Source organism: Prionailurus viverrinus, chromosome E1 (assembly GCF_022837055.1).
Source record: "Prionailurus viverrinus isolate Anna chromosome E1, UM_Priviv_1.0, whole genome shotgun sequence".
Lineage (NCBI taxonomy): Eukaryota > Metazoa > Chordata > Mammalia > Carnivora > Felidae > Prionailurus > Prionailurus viverrinus.
The window spans coordinates 30875755-30894817 of record NC_062574.1 but is presented as its reverse complement, the minus strand read 5'-3'; the positions used below and the strand labels follow the sequence as shown (position 1 = coordinate 30894817).

The window sequence follows — 19063 nt, the reverse complement described above, 5'->3', positions numbered from 1 at the left end:
CAAAAAAGCTCCCATGGAGAGTATCCTTACAGGGCAGGGAACACACTGTCCAGCTGACACAAATTTTTAAGTATTGCTTAAAGTTCAAACATATCTTACATGCCCAGAGCTTCTTTCTAAAGGAAAGCCATGCCAGGTTAATCTGGTTGCATATGATTTGTGTCATATGTCTGAGAAACCAGTTGCCTTGGCCTCTTTAGTTGGACCAATTACCAATGTCCCAACAAAGACATCCATTTATAGGCATTTGGTTGGCCAATCACTTATGAGATGGCTCATGTGAAACTCTGCCCAAAGCAAGAGCTCCATATGGGATGCTGACAATGTCTACAAATTAGAATCTTCATCTTGGGATAAAGGCACAAGGAATGGAGGCAAACTGGTCCTGTATCCCTACATGATGAGAGGCCATTGTTCACGTTCTCCCCAGGTCTGCAGGATGCTTCCATGTGGCCCATGAGCACATGCATGCTCCTAGAACTTTTATAGTCTTCCTTTCCACCAGATTAGCCTCACAAGAAATTCATCACTACAGGGCAGCTAGTCTTATTTTTCTGTAGACCTCAAAGAGCCTAATATGCAGCTTGAAAATTATATTTTAGAGTGTGGTTGACATGTCAGTTTTGCTAAAGTTGATCAACCCTGGATCCAGAAATTAAAGACTAAATTCTGAGTCATGGTGATTCCATGCCTCTATAGCTCAACTGTTTCCAACTCCAGCTATATTTACTACATTTGAAACAATTTCCATTTGTTAATTAACCCACACATTTCTATTCCTCCCACCCCTTGGGAAGATGAAGGAAATGGGCATGCCTTCCCTACTCTGGTTGAGGGGCTATTTAGAATTGGTCATTGCTAAATTTGTTTTCCCACTGAACTTCAATTTTCTTTGGATCCTGGGTGCAGTAGAAGGTGGCTGCCCTGGTGAGAGGGACAAAAAGGGGAGAAGAAAAAAGGACACATGTGTTTGGATGGAAAGTAGAAAGATCACAGGCCCAACAGCTATGCAGACTCACAGGTAGGAGCATCTCCAGAAAATGCAAATATGCCCCAATTAACAAGTCCTCACATTTGTTTAGCCTTCGCAATTTACCAAGCACCTCCAGATGCGTGATCTCATTTAGTCTTCCTCGCAACTCTGTGAGCTGGGAAACATGGGCATTAGTTTATATTTCACACAAAGAAAGTTGAGATCAGAGAGGCTATCCAAGGTTACAGGACAGAGGCAGAATTTGAACCATTTGGAAACCCAGTGGGTTTATTAGGTGGATGTCCGCCATGCATTTACTATATCAAAGTTAAGAGCACAAGCTCTGGAGTTAAGCAGAGCTGTTTTGACTCATAGCCTCTCCATGTATTAGTCATAGGACCACGGCATGTCTGCTAATTTCTCTGTCCTCACTGTGCTCACCTATAAAATGGGGATAATAATGCTAACATACCCTATACCACTCTTGTGAGTAATAAGTGATAAAATCTATTCAGAGTGTTTAATGCTATGCCAGAACATAGTTAAGGACACAATAAATGTGCCTTTCTCTCATCATGATGTTGGTTTTATTATTTTAGTAGGAATAGTGGTAAATACCAAGGTATGCATGGCCCCAGACCATTCCACTGCAACTGTGTTGATTATTTGTTTCTCTCCTTTTGCCACATATATTCTTCTATACTGTTTTCCTTCTCCTACCTTCCTATCACACTTACATAAAGCCTCTGATTCTTAAACACACACCCTTGGCCTGCCTCTTATACCTGTCTTAGTCTTTCCCACTCAGATTTACTAGAGCACCACAGGACTCAGAGAAGAGGTAGGAAAGCCTAGCCATGGTCCTTTACATGAGTCATCCTTTGGAGGAGAGCTTAGCATTCCCAGCATGTCTTTTTGTTTCAGGTTTGCATGTTCCTGTCTCAAGCAAATACATTTGAGGGTCTTCAGGAATTAAGCTAACGAAATATAATTTTCCTTTTCAGTGTGTTAGCTGGGTTAGAGGTTTCAGGATGGAGAAGGACGCGCTGGGTTAAGTGTATTCAGCTGAACTCCCATGTGATGCCTTTTACTTCTGAATTAATTCCCTGGACAAAGTGCCCTTTCTGGCAACAAGATAAACAGGTTCATCTAGAGGTTTGGCTCGCTGGTGTATAAAGCCCTTCATAACCACAAAGTTGGGCTCTATCCACCCCATGCTCCCAGTCCCTGGTAGGGTACAGTGGCAGGCATTGTATGCTCAGCAAGGTTTCACACCCATTGGGAATCTGAAACAGACACTGCTTACGCCAAAAAGCTCTTTCTGCAGACCTGCAGAGCGGGTGCCAAGATGGCTGCCTCACATCTGCACCCACTGAGCTGCAAGAAAGGCTTCCTTACCCAACCTCACTACTCACAGTCCTGAAATGACTGGACAGGTGGAAACCACTGGCTGGGCAGAAGGCTGATTTCCAGAGCTTCAGAGCAGAGTCAGGCTGTGCTGGCATCTTTTAAGAAGTTGATTCTGAGAAACCTTTTTCCTACGGTCATTCCTATTTTTAGAACAGTTTCACACCTCAGGAGCCTCTACTATCCTTCCCTCCTTGAAGAGACAGTTGAAGAGTTTTCCACTGACTTGTCAAGTGTTCTTTTTATAATATTTTTTTGGCTTTTTCCAACAAAGGATTTAATTTTGGCTTTTTTTTTAAAGCATTGGAATATTGATAGTGGTAACCAAAAGCATCTAAGAGATCAATATTTGTTCATGTACATAAACAGCAAGTTGGCCATTGCTTCTGCCTCCAGGCTTTTATTTAAGTTAATGTGGACAACTTTGTAGAAGGTCTTGTAACAAACCAAATGAGCCACTGAAAGCAAGCCATTCATGTTAGCCATGAACTTTGATGAACTTTGTTCTGTTGCTTGATAACAATCAGAGCCTAGGAAACTTACAAATAATATTTATTCTGTCTTTGAATATTTTGTCCCTTGAAGTCCAAGGTTTGACTTCCCACAAACGTACAGCCATATAAATGCACCACATCAATTAAAAGGAGAGAATGAATGTCTTTGCAACAACTGCTGTTAGAACAATTGGAAGTCCCCATGAGACAAATTAAAAAAGAACCTCAACCCCTACCTCAACACCATACACAAAATGAATTTGAGATGGGGCATAGACCTAAATGAAAAAGACTTAAACTATAAAATTTTTAGAGGAAAATCTCTCCAAGACTCCAGGTGGTCAAAGGTGTCTTAGTTCACAGAAAGTAATAATCATAAAAAAAAAATCAGTAAATTGAACTTCATCAAAACTCTGCTCATGGAAAGACAATGTGAAAACATTAATGGGCAAGCCACAGATTGGAATAAAATATTCACAAGACATATGTCTGGCAAGGGAACTTGATTCCAAAATATATAAAGAACTCCTGAAATTCAGCAATAATGAGACAAACACCCCAATTTTATCATGGGCCAGGAGCTTGAATAGATACTTTGCAAAGGGAGATATACAATGACTAATAAGCACATGAAAAAGTGGTTAACATCATTTTTCATCAGGAAAATTCAACTTAAAAGCACAATGAGACATAACATGACTAAAATTTTAAGAAACTGACACCACCAAATGTTGGTGAGATTCCAGAGCAACCTGAACTCTCAACTGCTGCTGGCAATGCAGGAGAATTGACCCAATGCAGCAAACAAAACTATTTGGCAGTTTCTTACAAATTAAAACATATCTTGGGGTGGGTGTTGAGTGATTGAGTGTCTGATTCTTGATTTCAGCTCAGGTCGTGATCCCATACTGAGCGTGGAGCCTGCTTAAGATTCACTCACTCTTTCTCTCCCCTCTGCCCTTCTCCCCTGTTCTCTCTCTTTCTCTCTCTCTCAAAAATAAATAAACATTAAAAAAAATAAATCAGGGGCGCCTGGGTGGCGCAGTCGGTTAAGCGTCCGACTTCAGCCAGGTCACCATCTCGCGGTCCGTGAGTTCGAGCCCCGCGTCAGGCTCTGGGCTGATGGCTCGGAGCCTGGAGCCTGTTTCCGATTCTGTGTGTCCCTCTCTCTCTGCCCCTCCCCCGTTCATGCTCTGTCTCTCTCTGTCCCAAAAATAAATTAAAAAATAAATAAATAAATCATATCTCTACCCCGTGTTACAGCAATTCCACTTTGTTTACCCAAGAGGAATGAAAAAATTTTCACAATTTGTGGCTGCCAATTTCCCTTCTCCATATCTTTCTCCATGCCATTCTCTTCTGGAGTTCCTTTTTTCCTATTCCCATCCCTGATTTCTGAATGTACAAATACTGTGCATCATCCACATCCTGGTCTAAGGGGCTAGTCCTCAATGTGGGCCATGTTCAGAGTTGATCAGAGGAACTGAATTATAAGAACCAACTTGCCGATGGGGCACCTGGGTGGCTCAGTTGGCTGAGCATCCGACTCTTGGTTTCGGCTCAGGTCATGATCTCACAGTTTCATGAGTTTGGGCCTTGTGTTAGGATCTGTGCTGGCAGCACCGAGCCTGCTTGGGATTCTGTCTCTCCCTCTCTCTCTGCCCCTCCCCCACTTGCTCTCTCTCTCTTTCTCTCTCTCTCTCAAAATAAATAAACAAAAAAATAATAAAATTAAAAAATTAAAAGAACCAAATTCCCAAAAGACTGGTTGATTAACTAGGATGCCAGTATATCCATTTGCAATTAGAAGTGTAATTTTCAAGCCACAATATTAGACTCTCTCCAATGGTAAGGAAAAGATCACTCTGGGAAACCAGATTACTTGAGTGGATAGGGGTTTCATGGGAAAGTGAGGAAGTACAGGGAACCATGAGCAAGTAGAGCATCCTGGACGTGCTGAGGACTGCTAGTGGACTGTTATCCTTTTGTGCACCTGCAGTCTATAATCTGTTTCTAACCAGTCTAAGAGGATGCTCTCGGCTATCCTAGTTAATGAATGGGTTTACAGGTAGGTAGGGGAATGAAGGCAGGGAAATAGCCTCTTCCTCTCTGAAGGATAGTGGAAGAGTCCTTTCTTTCGTGAAACACTGTATAATGGAGTTGAGGGATTTGGGAAGTTCGGGAAAGACCTTTAGCTCCATTCTCAGTTCAGATACCTTCTCCAGAATCCCTCTCCTAAGTGCCCATGCCACCTTCATCTATCCTTTTTTGCTCTTTTAAGACTATATTATAATGTTTACATATGTCCATAACCTGTTACATTAGAATTATGTCTTACACATCTTTTTCTCCCCAATCCTGGCACAGTTCTGGCACACAATTGGTATTCAATAAATGTATGTGGTATTAGCTAAAAATCTGTTGTTTTTGGAATTTGGCTAACATTTGAAACATCACCATGCTTTCTCAGAATGTTACCTCTTCATTATAGTCTTATTTTCTAAAGTTTGTTCATTTATTTTGAGAGAGAGAGGGAGAGCGAGCATGAGTTGGGGAGGGGCAGAGAGAGAGAGAATCCCAAGCAGGCTCTTTACTGTCAGCACAGAGCCCCCCATCTGGGGGTCAATCTCATGAACCGTGCGATCATGACCTAAGCTGAAATCAAGAGTCAGAAGCTTGCTTCACTGAGCCACCCAGATGCCCCTCATTATAATTTTAGTGTGAAGAGAACTGTAGAGGTCACTAGATCACAGCCCAACTCAGAGGGGAAGGTATTTGACTTCTGGCATCCTGTGCCCATTTATGGCCCTCCTGATCTCCTGGTTTCCGGTACCTTTTCTCTTGCACTTCCCTCCTGGGGGCCTCAGGGAAGTAGAACCCCCAAGACTCTGCCATATCTCAACCCAAAGACAGCCTTTACGAAAGAAAGCCTTTGTGTCTCATTGAAAGAATTAAAAAAATTTTTTTAAATGTTTTTTAGTTTTGAGAGAGAGGGAGAGAGAAAGAATGAGCAGGGGAGGGTCGGGGGGGGGGGGGCGCGGTGTGGGGAGAGACACAGAATCCCAAGCAGGCTCCAGGCTCTGAGCTGTTAGCACCAAGCCGGATGGGGCGGGGGTCCTCTAACCCACCAAAGTGAGATCACGACCTGAGCGGAAGTTGAATGCTTAACTGAGCCACCCAGGCGCCCCAAAAGAAAATTTTCTTTACTTTGTGCCTATTCCTTCCTGCAGACCCTTCCCCAGAGGATGGTATCTTGATTTTAGTGAGGAGTTATAGGAAGGGAGGGGAGGACCCTGCCTACCTGCCTGGAGCTCTCCAAGCCGGACGCCAACTTCCACGCCTTGCAGAAAGAAGGCTCCAGGCTCTACACAAGCACAGCGCTCCAGCACCACGAGTTTTGCAGGCCCCAACCCACAGAGCCAGTTGCTGAAGCCGCTGCTAGGGCAATGAAGACCAAGACCCTTCTTAAAGAAAACTTTACAAAATTATTTTGATTACTGTGCGGACCTTGTAACTCGATCAAGGCACAGTCATCTGTACTCTTCTGCAGCAAATATTCTTGAAATCCCACCAGTGTATGCGTGTCTCTCCTCTGCCCTTATTCAATCCCAAGCAAATGGGTATCCTTATGAATGTCCTCCTGAGAGCACGGGAAACCCTTGACATCGGTCCCTCTCCTTTTCACTCTACTTTTTGTATCTCATTAGAACTTCTAGCACGTAATTATTTTTCAGTAGTTTTGGCAACAGGGCAAGAAAGAGGGTGCTAAGCTTGGCTGTGGCCAGGAGAAATATTTAAAAGAGTATTTACCTTCCATTTGGTCTAAACCAGTCATTCCCAAACCTGCTGCTCATTGGAACCACCCTGGGGAACTTTAAAAACTAATGATGCCTGGATGTCAGCCCAGAGGTCTGATTTAATTGATCTGGGATGCAGCCTGGACATCTGGCTCTGTGTGTGTGTGTGTGTGTGTGTGTGTGTGTGTGTGTGTGTGTGTCTGTTTAACTTTCCACGTTGTTCTCAGGTTGAAAACTACTGAAAGAAATCCCTCATTTCTCTTCCTAACCTGAAAAAGTTGGGTTCTTAGCCCAGGTGGGTGATCCAGGGATCTGGCACCTGTCTTTTTACTGCAGCTCAGCGCTGCATGGCCTTGGAAAATCCGCGCGCGCGACGACGCTAAACACGTGGCGCCGGGGCGGGCGGGGCGGGCGGGGCAGGCGGGCGGGGCCGCGCATGGCCCCGCCCCTGCACGCCTATCGGCGCGCGGTGCGGACCCTGACGTCACTCTTGTCAGGGCCGCGGCACATGGGCCGCCGGATGCGCTGAGCCCGGCGCTGCGGGGCCGCGGAGCGCGGGGGAGCAGCGACCGCCGGCGCGGGGTGGGGGGGTGGGGTGGGACGGCGCCCAGCCTCGGGTGCTGGCGCGTGGGGGCCGGGCCGGCGCGGTGCCTTCCGCCCTTCTGCAGCTATCTGCATATTTTTTCTTTCTTTTTCGCAATTTTGAATATTTTGCAGGACGAGGGGTTCAAGGCAGGTGAGAGCATCCTGCACGTCGCCCAGGAGCCTGCGGGCACTTGGCGCGCTCTCCGGGGACCGTCTGCACTGGGAACCCGAAAGTTTTTTGTTTTTATTTTCTTATGCAGATGTATTTATAAAGATATAAGTAATTTTTTTCTTGTCTCCACCGCCTTGAAAGCGAGTACTTTTGGCAAAGGACGGAGGAAAAAGCTCAGCAACATTTTGGGGGGCGGTTGGGTTTTTTTCTTTTTAAAGAAAAACATTTGAGTGCATCGCGATGGAGAAAATGTCCCGACCGCTCCCCCTGAATCCCACCTTTATTCCGCCTCCCTACGGCGTGCTCAGGTCCTTGTTGGAGAACCCGCTGAAGCTCCCCCTTCATCACGAAGACGGTGAGCGCTGCCTTCCTGGCTGCCCGGCTCTGGGAAGAAACGACGCTCCCTGGGGTCCCCTTCCTTGGCTGGGCAACCCTGCTGGAGCATCCATACCCTCCCTCCCTGTCTCCTGGCACCCTATCCCTGCTTTGATGAAATTTGAGGAGCCCACCCATCACCCTCCCTCTTCCCCCAAAAGGGGGATCCCCTCACTGAGGAACGTTTAATATAGCGCTGGGACCGACCCAGGCTCGCCGGGTCTCGGTCCCGCGGCGCAGGTGGGAGTCATAACTTGACAGGTCAGTGTTCCCTAGATTGAGGGTCACCCGCACGCAGAGTGAAACCGCCCGCTTAAGGGCAGAGCTGCCCAGTCTGGGGAGGAGAAAACAGGGGGCCTCGTTTTATTTCGGGGGGGGGAGGTAGGTGGTCTCGCAGCGTACCTCGGGTATTGGGATCTTGCTACTGTTTGTGTGTTAGTTAGCATCAGGAACTTGCGAGGCGTGAGCCGAGACGCGTGTTTTCCTAGCGAAGGGTAATTCAAAAAGGGGGGTGGGGGCTGGGGCTGGCGGGGGAGGGGGAGTGGTCTCCGGGCGGGAAGCTGTGCACGCCTCCAGCTCTGACACTTTCCCCGTGCACTTTTCCTGGTGGGAGGGGAGAGCGGAGCAGGCTCACGTGTAATCGCGCAGGAGCCTCCTCTGGCTTGAGCCCTTTCTTGGTAAGTCCCAAACCTCCCCAGGCAACCTTGGCTGGAGCGGGAGAGGAGGGGTCGGGCGAGGAGGCGCGGAACTGAGCTGGTGCCGCCAAGGGATTTGTCAGTTGGGCTGATGCGGTTTCATGCCTTAGATATCACAGTTGCAAATGCAAATGGTGCGGCTTCTAGTGTAAAAGTCTTGAAAGATCATTTGGTTACAAAGAGCTTGGGAGTACTCGCATCTTCTCTCCTAGCAGGGGGCAACCTGTTGCATTGCAAGAGTTGAGGGGTTTGGTTCGCCGTCTGCAAAGCAGCTTCCCTCTTAACTCTCCTTTAAGGAGTAGCACTTGGGAGGAAGGTGCTGCCTGCAGTCTTTTGCATCTGTGGGTGTTTTAAGTCAGATTCTCAGGAGATGAGACTAGAGGATTAGAATGGATGGCAGCGGAGGCTGTGTTTCTCTGAGGAAGAAACTCAGAAGCCAGATTCCCTGATCCCAGATTCCACCCGCGCCTGAGTACTAGAATGGGCAAAATCCAGAGCACTGTTTAAAGACGTCCTGGGGTGAGCGGTACTTACAGGTAGGACATAGCTGCATACCTCCCTTATAGGTATGTAACGAGCTTTCCAATAGCTGTTCTTTTGACAGATTGCATACATGTATAATTTTTGTGAATTGAATCGTATTTAAGCCTTTGGGGAAGAGGAGGAAGAAAACACTTAAAAAACAAAAACAAAAGCCTCCTTTTGTAAAATGCAAGGTGCCCCAGCAGCTTTAAAAGCAAACATATGTGGGTTCAGGAAGTTCTGTTTTCTCCTGTGCCAATGTGAGGCATTGGTCAAGTTCCTTCAAGTCTCAGAGCCTCTATTTCTTCATTATAAATGGGGACAATAGCGATTTGCAGATTTATTGTGAGATTTTTGGACATAATTTATGGAAGGAAGCAGGTATATAGTATGTGCTCAATGCATGGTTTCAGAGGAGGGTGGAGAGTCCCTGCTTTACCAAAATTAGAATCCCTAGCTCACTGGCTAAGTCTGAATGACCTCATATTGTTACTGTAATGAATTTCCTGGAAGAGAAACCATGCCTGGTTATTGGCTGTTCTGTTAAAAATCACAGCAATTGTATGTAACTGCAGGTGTTACTTTGCCACTGTAGATCTGAATTATTTGTCCCCTCCAATAATGTACTGAAAACTGTGTTCCTTTGTTTATATTCTAGATCAGTCTGTAACCCTGTCCCAAGGACTAGTGCTTTCTTTCCAAAGTAAATAGGAAGATGTTGAAAAACAGGCAGAGATCCATGTCCTGTCTGAACTTTTAACTCTAGATCCACAAAAGCCAGCAGCCCGAGAAGATCCCCTGGGTTTGTGAGAACGGTTTGAAGGTGGTGTTTTGTAGCAGAGGCCAGGAGGAGTGATTAAAAAAAAAAAAGCCACGTTTTTTTTTTCCCTTTGTTAAGTCCAACTTTCCCTCATTTCTGCAGCATTTAGTAAAGATAAAGACAAGGAAAAGAAGCTGGATGATGAGAGTAATAGCCCGACGGTCCCCCAGTCGGCGTTCTTGGGACCCACCTTATGGGACAAAACCCTTCCCTATGACGGAGATACTTTCCAGTTGGAATACATGGACCTGGAGGAGTTTTTGTCAGAAAATGGCATTCCCCCCAGCCCGTCTCAGCATGACCACAGCCCTCACCCTCCTGGGCTGCAGCCGGCTTCCTCTGCCGCCCCCTCCGTCATGGACCTCAGCAGTCGGGCTTCTGCACCCATTCACCCTGGCATCCCGTCCCCAAACTGTATGCAGAGCCCCATCAGACCAGGTAAATTCTAAAAAGATTCTCCCTTCAGATGGGGAAGAGGGTGCAGGGGAGGGGCGGGATGGGGATGGCAGAAATATCTTCACGATCAGGGAGACTTTGGCTGGCTCTGAAAGAGGAATCTTGTATTTCACCCACAGCCATGATTGTCCCACATCAGTGAGCATCTGTATCTCCCGGAGAGTCGGCTAAATGCAGATTCTGTGGACCTCCCCCCCTGGAAGTCCTGATTTTTCAGATCTGGGATGAGGGCATAGGAATATGTGCTTTGAACCTGGGCAATTCTGTTGCAATTGATCCACGGGCTGCAGTTTAAGAAACACCAGCCTACAGTTAATGGTTTGGATATGTAGGCACCTCTCTATCTCCTCTCCTTCCCATTCCCCTCTTTCCCAATACATGATATAGGACCTTGATGAATGATGCGGGTAGGCTCTCTCTAAGGCTGTGGTTCACCTATGTTCATTTCTGTCTCGTCTGAAGGGAAAAAAAATGTGAGTTAGGGGTGGGGGCCGATCACTTTTTCATCCTTTTCCTCTTGTGTTCTCATTGAGAAATTGAGTCTACAAGCACCTCTCACTGTAAGTGTGGCTTAGCCTTTCTCAGGGCCAGAACTCTATTATTTCTGTAAACCAGATTGTTCTTACGGATTTTTTTTTTCATTTTCACCTGTTTGTCATGTCTATCAAAGCCCACAAGGTCAGCTGTAAATGGTGTTGAAATATTACACAGAAACATCACCCAAAATGTCCAGTACTTCAAAACCCATGGCTCGGTGCTCAGACAGAGACACGGTTTGAGGTGGCTCAGCCCTGGCTCTATGCTGTTAGCACTCTGTAGTGCAAAATGAACAGGAAGAAAGACCGTTTCACGTGCACAGGTAACCAGGAACAAAGATTCAGCCAGATAAATTGTCGGGAAGGTCACTGAGCTGAAGGCCTTTGCTGCAGGGGAAGACAGAAAGCAGGACAATGGGGGATTTGTGCTTGAGATCATTCCTGAACTCTGTGTCTTCACCTCGCATAGAATTTCTGTGACATGCAGAGCAAGATTAAAATGGAAGGAAATGATGCAAAGGAGGAAGAAAACACCCCTGCCTTGAAATATTAGTATTGGATTTAACATCTTTCTGTGCTGGCCCCCTGCTCTGAAACCTACTTTGAATGATAACTCAAAGCCACTGGCTAGAATGGAATTAAGTCTTAACTTCTGACCACTCCAGGAGCTTGCAGAAGCTTGGGAACACATTCCTTGATGTGACCCCAAGCCCTAGTTTCCTGGAATGGACAGTGCCATGGTTTTGTTTCTTTCCAGGAACAGATAGTGAGTGAAATAACGTTTAAACCAGGGAGAAGGGGCTGGAGCCCCAGTGAGAAGGCGCCCTGTATCTCAGTCACTCTACTCTATAGAATGAGATTTAACTGCTTTGTAGCTTTAGAAAGTGATATTACCTCTCAGGGCTTCAGTTTCCCTTCCCTTTGAAGGATATAATTTTTATTTGATTGGGTTAGTGTGAAAATTATATATAATATACATAAATAGTCAAATGATTACTAATAGTTGTCGCTGTTATTATCTGTGTCAATTTTTATCATTGATTTCAACCCTGTCTTCTGAAATACTTTCTTAAGATACTTAGGAACAGTTGATAACCCTCCTCCCTTCTGGAGAGAAATAACAAGAGATTTTGACCGATAATTATTGGATTGGTGTGTTGCAGCCTTAACACTTATACTCAATTGATAAGTATTTCTCCATCCCCTGCCAAATACAAGACGTGTGCCATGTTAGAAGTATTGTATTTTTTCCGAAAAGGCATGTGAACAGTGGGTCCCCAAATCTTGGTTCCTACTGACAATCAAGAATTAAGGTTTGAAGTTTGGAGGCTTTCTTAGAAGTCATTTGTCAGAGCTTGTTAGAATCGGTAATTAATCAGTGACTCAAAAACTTGGGATGCCCCAATCAGATTTGTAATCCACAACAAAGGGCTTCTGAGTTTCCACAGAAATCATTTTGTCAGGTGACAGGGGAAAGGTACCAGGATCCAAGGGGGAACTGGAATCTAGAAATAAGTTCTTCATTTAAATGTGTTTTTGTTGTTGTTATTGTTTTGTTTTTTTTTTTTTGTTTTGTTTTTTGGGTTTTGTTTTTTTTTTTTGGTAACAGAAACATACTTCAAAATAATCTTCTTTTTTGAACTAGAAACTCAGTGATACTCCTAACAAGAAGGGAAAAAAGCTAAAGGTCTTCTTCAAATACCAAGTATAGAGACAATGGCACTCTGCTGTAACAACTTGTACAGGGTTGGTCATTATAAAGATTATGTGCAAAATAAAAATCTAAAGGATGTGGACTTGATGGATGGTATGTCACCAACAAAACTGAAAAGGAAGACAGTTCTTGGTTTTTCCATGTAATCACAGTAGTGACCAGAGTAGACATGCCAAGTGGATCTTGAGGAAAGGGAGTCCTCAGAAGGCAAGAGCACAGGTGTAGCCTTGAGCATTCTGCGAATTATATTATTACAGTCTAGACCAAGATTTCCCAACCTTGGCACTGGTGACGTTTCAGGTAAGTCTTTTTCATGGGCCAGTGTCCTGTGCGTTGTTGCATGTTCCGCAGCATCCTTGGCTCCCGTCCCTTAGATGCCAGTCACACACCACCCCCCCACCCCCAGTCACTGCTACATGTCCCCTGGGACACCCCTGTTGAGAACTTTCAATTGGGGCAGCAAATTGGTGTAGTTATCCTGGGCACAACTCAACATCCTGTCACATACACCCGGATGCTTTTTGCCTCCTGTAACACTTACTGGCAAAACTTTTGAGAAGGTCAGGAGGCATTAGGTTGCCAAGAAGAAATATCATGTTAATAAAGCATAGTTCTACGCTGTTAGTTGATAAAGCTGTGACGTCCAGCGAATCAGGAGGTAATTACAAAACAATTTTATTGAACATTTGCTTTCTGTATTTGCTCAGCATGCATCTTTGAGTTATGCTCAGTAGCATTGTGTCATTAGGGCCACCTGTCTGGTTGAAAGGAAATTAAGCCATGAGCTGACAACTACTGCATTTCTAGGTCTACCCCAAGTGTCTTGGAACGGCAAGGTGAGCTTTCTTATGAATTCTCTTACTGTTCACCATGACTGCCCCCTGACCCCCTTTCCTGCTTTGTGCACTTGTCCTTGTTCCTCTGTCTGATCAAAGAATAAATCAAATATCCAAAGAAATACAGTTTCCCTGAAGTAACTCAGGAATCTGTTGGAGCCTCCTGTGGCTATGGGGTGATGGCTAAGCCTTCTGGTTGACATCTTGATGAAGGCAGAGTGCTGGTTGCTGGATGCTGTAGCCACCTGCACAGGCTCCTCTGTCATCTGAAGGGCAGCATCCCAGATGGTCTGGTCCCAGGTCAGCCGAGATGGCAGGAGTCATCCTGACCGCTTTGCTGTTTGCCTTTCAGATGCTATCAGAGATGGTACCCAGGAGTGTTCTCCTGGAGGTATGTCCTGGGTACTGGAAATATAAGAATCTGTTTGCCCCGAGAATTGAGCGATTGCTTTAAGGACAGCAGTCCCTTTAGGGAAAGTCATCTGTAGCAGACAAAGGCAGAGTTATTTTTAAATCACATGCTTGTAAAGCCAGATTTGAAATCGTTTCCTCTGGTGGTTTTTCTTTGAATAGCTTGGGGGTGTCCTACCACTGTTAGACCCATATTCGGCTGAGAATTAAGAAGGCTGTCTTTCTAGTTCTGAGCACAGAGACCGGGTCATGATGAAGGCTGACAGAGTGAAGTGAAAATCTTTCTATGTGGTGGTGTGTAGGAAGAGGAAGGCGTAAGCGGGTGGTATAAGCCGAGTGGGGAGATGGGGGAGAACCCATCATACCTTTGCAAGATGGAATTTGTGTTCTGTTTCTGCTGACCTTCCTTTGTGCTAAGGATTTGGCACAGAAGGAACCTGCTGGCCCTGGGATCTGGGTAATGACAGAGGGGAGTTCTGTGCTGGTGGTTCTGGGATTATGGGAGGTCCTGCCCAGGCAACAGGATTCTCTTGCTTTTCTCAGCATCATGAGAAGGAGCTTCAGTTTCTCCCTCCCCGTGAAGGCATGTGGTTCTGTGTTTTCCCACCCAGCACATTGGTAGGTCTGTAGGTTGGGAGCATCGTGATTGATAGTTGCTGTGCACTGTGCCTCAAGTATCTTGGAAGTGTTTTACATTCATTGGGATCAAGGACATCATCAAGGGGAGAGAGTCCAGCTTTCTTTGGAGGCAGGCAGATTTTTTTTTCTGTTTCTTGTTAGAGTTTATCTTCCCCCCCACACCCTATAGAGGACAGACTTGCCCTATTTTGCTGGGTTTGACCTGTTGTGACATTCCCAGGATAGTGTTCTAGTCTCCTGGCAAGAGGTATTTTCAGATAGGTATGGAAAGCTGGGTGGCAGTTCAGAGCATAAGCCCTGGACCTCGGGGGGCTTGGGTTCACGTCCTGGACCCACACTGGCCTGCTATGCAACATAGTGTTAATTTCCCTACCTCTTTAAGCCTCAGTTTATGTGTCTTTGGAATGGAGATGATAGACCCCTCCCTTGGGGTTTTTGCGGTTAAATGAGGTAACGCCTGACAAAGTTTGACACCGTGTATGGCACATGAATACTCAGTGCCTGGAGCTGTTGTTCTGATGTCAGTGGCATGGGAGCGAGGAGAGAACTCAACTGGATTCCCAACCCCTGTTCTCCGTTTAGGGATTTGTTTCATCCAGTCCCCTTCTCTCTGCAAAAATAGGACATGCATTTTTTTTTTTTTTCTCCAGCATGCCTAATCCTTATTCTGTGTAGCCTGTTTGACTTTTCTCCTTCATTCTGGGTTAGGACAAGTGACTTCCTGGTGTTAACCCAGCAGCATCGCTTCTGGGTTAGCAGCTCCTGGTCTGCCAGTATGGAAACAGCCACTCACTCCGTGCCCAAGCCCCCCCCCCCCCCCCCCCCCCCCGGCCCAGCTCTCGTGTGAACCCTGACAACCCTGGCCACCTGCCTGCGTGACCGTGTGCTTCAGGCACGTGGCTGTGCCCTGTCGAGCTTGCCCAACCCTGGGTGGTGTGCTGGCTTGCTTCCATCCCCCACCCCAATCCTTGCTTCTCCTCCCAGGCAAACTATGGCAAGTGCCAGCAAGAAATTGTAATCCCGACCCTGGCAGGAGAAAGCTGAGCTCTGTAGGGCAGTTCATATGCAGGAAGCCAGCTCGGTCCAGCATTGTAGCCAGACCCCAGACTCGGCCCTCTCTCCTGCCTGCCTGCCCAGCAGCCCTGTCTTCTCTGCACCGCCCTGGCGGGCGGATTCCTGTAGGCCAGCTCCTGCCAAGGGTCTTGGCACAGTCTTCTGAGTTGAGCACTGTGCCTACCAGACTAGAAAAATAGCAATATGAAGACAGAACTAGGTAGGGGAGAAAGAGAGGGGTGGGGAAGGTGGGAAGAGAAAAGCATTGATAACATCCTGATGTAGAAAGCCGGAGGATGAAAAGATTTATTAGGTTTCTCTGGAACCCTCTTCTGCAACCGGACTAATTTAATTACTCTTACCCAAGAGCCTTTTTTTTTTTTTTTTTTTTTTTTTTTAAATGTCTCAGCAGTGAAAATGGAGGGAAGAGGGAAAGTAGCAGGGGAAGTAGTAAGATTAAAACAAAAAAAAATTGGGAAAAAAACATGAGAGGGACAGGGAGATACATTGGATTCTGTCTACATTGGATTCTGTAATGGAAATGGTTGAGAATATTGTTCATGTATTATATTTGATATTATCCCAGCAAATGTCTTGACCTGAAGCCATGAAACCATTGTTTTGGAATAAACTTAATTTTCCTTAAGCCCTGGGTGCTCACCAGCTTACTGTTCACAGCATCCGTGAGAATGCCCAATGTTTGGGACCACTCTCTACCGGCAATATAGCAAAGTTTTAGAGCTTAAGATCCAATAAACAAACAAACCTGGGTGTAAATCCTGACTGCCCTGCTTGCTTGTGGTCTCAGGCAGATCACTGAAATGATTTCCCATCTGGAACTTTGAAATAATCTCTGGATTGGCCTCATGGGACCGTGGAAGGTCCTGTGAGCCAGTGTGTATAGAGTACTCGGCACAGTGCTTTGCACACAGTAAGTGCTCAATAACAGCTGCTGTGTGTGGCATTCTCATTACCATCTGATCTCCTTTCTCAGAGGAGGACCTAGCGTTTGTCTCCAAGCAGGTCTGTATACGCTTCCTTTCTTAGCCCATTAAGGCCTCTGGTCAAGGCATTTGAATCTCTCCTCTGCTTTTCTGCCTAGTCTTGCTTACCCCACTTAGCCTCTGAGTTTTAGGTAACCGGGGGTAGCTAAACTGTAACCTGTATGCATTCCTCCTTGCTCATGAGGTGAAAACTGAAACAAACAAAATGCAGTTCAAATAAGTTCCTGATTAGAAGGTTTCTCAGTGACATATTTGCAAGTAAAATCCATCAGTTGATGTTACTATTGAATTTTTAATAACAGGCATTAAGTAATTATACTTGAAGACAATATAATGACCTCAGGGGTAAAGAAGCTGTAAGGCACGTTATGTTGCGGGAGGAGGAGAGAGGTCTAGTTCATCCCCTTGCTCACAGGCAATACTTTGCATAAGCATTCCAGAGTAATATTTCCTCTTTCCCCCAAATGGTCCCATACTGGATAAATCCTTACTCTTCCTGCGCCTTCATTTTCTCATCTGTAGGGTAGCATCTTTCTTGGGCTTACGTGAGCTTTCTAAAGCTAATGTGCACTGTGGCACCATAGGTCAGCTCTGTTACTTTCCCCTTTTCTCCGATTTGAAGGTTAGGGAGCAACAGAGGAATTTTTAGGAGCAGTGTGGATGGTTCCCAGAAATAGCATCGCAGCTTTCAGTCTGTGGTGTGCCCTGGGGAAGACAGACAAGGGTACCACTTGGCTTCTGGCCTCAAAGAGATGGCAATTTAGTAGGGAAGATATAGGTTTTAGGTAAAAGGGTGAGTGACAGGACAGCGTAGCATGTCCTTGGTGCCAAATGATGGGGACCGAGAGGCCCCCAATATCTGCTCAAAAGAGGAGATGGAAGAGTAATCAGGAAAATGAGTAAAGTGTTTAAAAATGAATAAGGGAGCAGGGCAGACACTGTGAAGGGCCAGACCTCACAGGAAGCAGCCAGCGCCCGGGGCAGGAGCGTCTGAGGTACCTCTTCTTGGAAGACGTGGAGCCTGTGTTGGGCCTGGGAATGAGAGGTGTGGAGAGCAGGAGTGGTGAGTGGGCAGCCGGTGCGCGGAGTTGTAGAGGCAGGAACGTCTGCGGGGTGTTTAGAGAACAAGGTGTAGATCCAGTTTAGCTGGTACGGGAAATTCATATGAAGGAGTCGGGGACAAGAGCCTGGAGGGGCAGGTGCCAGGCAGGCTGGCAGCTTCAGGAGTGCTGGGCTGCGGAGCTTGAACTTTATCCAGGAGGCAGTGGGGAGCCATTGAAGGTTTGCGAGGAGGGAAGTGGCATGTGGACATTTCCAGTTGGGTTCAAGGTTGGATTTGAAACATTTTTAGATACTTCACAATAGTTTCCTCTGGCAAACTGGGACTTCCTTATTATTATTATTTTGAAAATAAATACTCTCCCTTGAACATCAAACAGCTTTTCTAAACACAATGTTCTAATGATCTAGGGAAAGTAATTCAAAAACAAAGGGTTTAGGTTTCACTTATAAAGCCCATCATTTTGGGCTTTATGGTTTTAGTGACTGGGGGAAACACTCTTTGGCAAGGACATAGTTTGAGGGATTTGAATGGTTCAGAATTTAAAAGTCCAAAAGCAGGCCTGGTCTCACAGGAGTAGAAAAATAGATTTTAATAAACCCAACCCATTAACATTCATCACTTTTAAATGCCTCTGTTATAAGCTTACTAGGTTTGCAAACAAGTGTATTGAACTGATTTCTGAGTGTGTTTTGTTTATTGTTGTTGCTGTTATGTGTGTATATATGCATGTGAGAAAAAGAAAGAAAACATTGATGCCTCAGTGATACAAATAGTACTTGATTATAAGTTTACCTGCAGCAGTAATATCAAGCTAAAAATACTTAGCTAAGTTTCTGGCCAACTTATTAATTTTACTCCTGAGAGACAAAGGAATCATTATTACAGTTTTGCATTCTTGAGTCCTGACCTTGTATTTGTGGCTTCCTTCTTTCCTGAAACCGGAATTAATTGCACATCATGCTTAGGTATGGTGGATATGAGGTGTGCGTGTGTGTGTGTTACTGAGAATGCTGCTAGAGTAAAGGGACTTTGTGTGTGTTATAGGAACAGGGTTTGGGGGATGGGATGGGGACACCAAATGGCACATGTGTGAAGTGACTTGCCCAAATACCCCCGAAGGGTACTCTGGTATCAGGCCAAGATTGCAGAAAACTGGAGGAGTTGCCCTAACCCAAACCAGTTCATTTGAAAAAAAAAAAGAAAAAGCAGAAGAGTCAATGTGTGCAATTCCACCTCCAGCTATGTACAGTAGACAATTACAGGACTGTTGGCAGAATTGAGTGTCTGTTGGGGGAAAACCATACAGTACTTGTTTCTCTTAAATTGGCTTCTGGTGGATACATACTCTGTGACTGAAGGTGGAAATTCCTAAAATGTTTGTTTTCCTTCTCTTCTGACTTTTACAAATATCATTGCTGTCTCAACTCCCTACCCATCCAGCTCATAATGAGAATCCAGTCTCACTTTCTTTCCTGAAAAATCAGACAGTTCCCCTGTTCCTCAAGGTTCCT

At 45.6% G+C, this 19063-nt stretch overlaps 1 protein-coding gene across 7 annotated transcripts in view; it reads left to right on the top strand.

Moving 5' to 3' along the window:
- The window catches only part of HLF (HLF transcription factor, PAR bZIP family member), an 83042-nt gene that overhangs the window by 19680 nt on the left and 44299 nt on the right, over positions 1 to 19063 (top strand). For 2 of the 7 annotated variants that reach the window (XR_007147037.1, XM_047833768.1), the window contains exons 1-2: positions 7300 to 7783; positions 9943 to 10278. Coding sequence is in view for 6 of the 7 variants with exons in the window: in XM_047833768.1 (XP_047689724.1) it covers positions 7669 to 7783; positions 9943 to 10278 (451 nt within the window). In the remaining variant the exon portion in view is untranslated. Of the gene's footprint in view, positions 1 to 7299; positions 7784 to 8413; positions 8481 to 9942; positions 10279 to 19063 lie in introns of those variants that run through there. The other 5 variants (XM_047833771.1, XM_047833772.1, XM_047833769.1 and 2 more) reach the window with 4 other exon arrangements.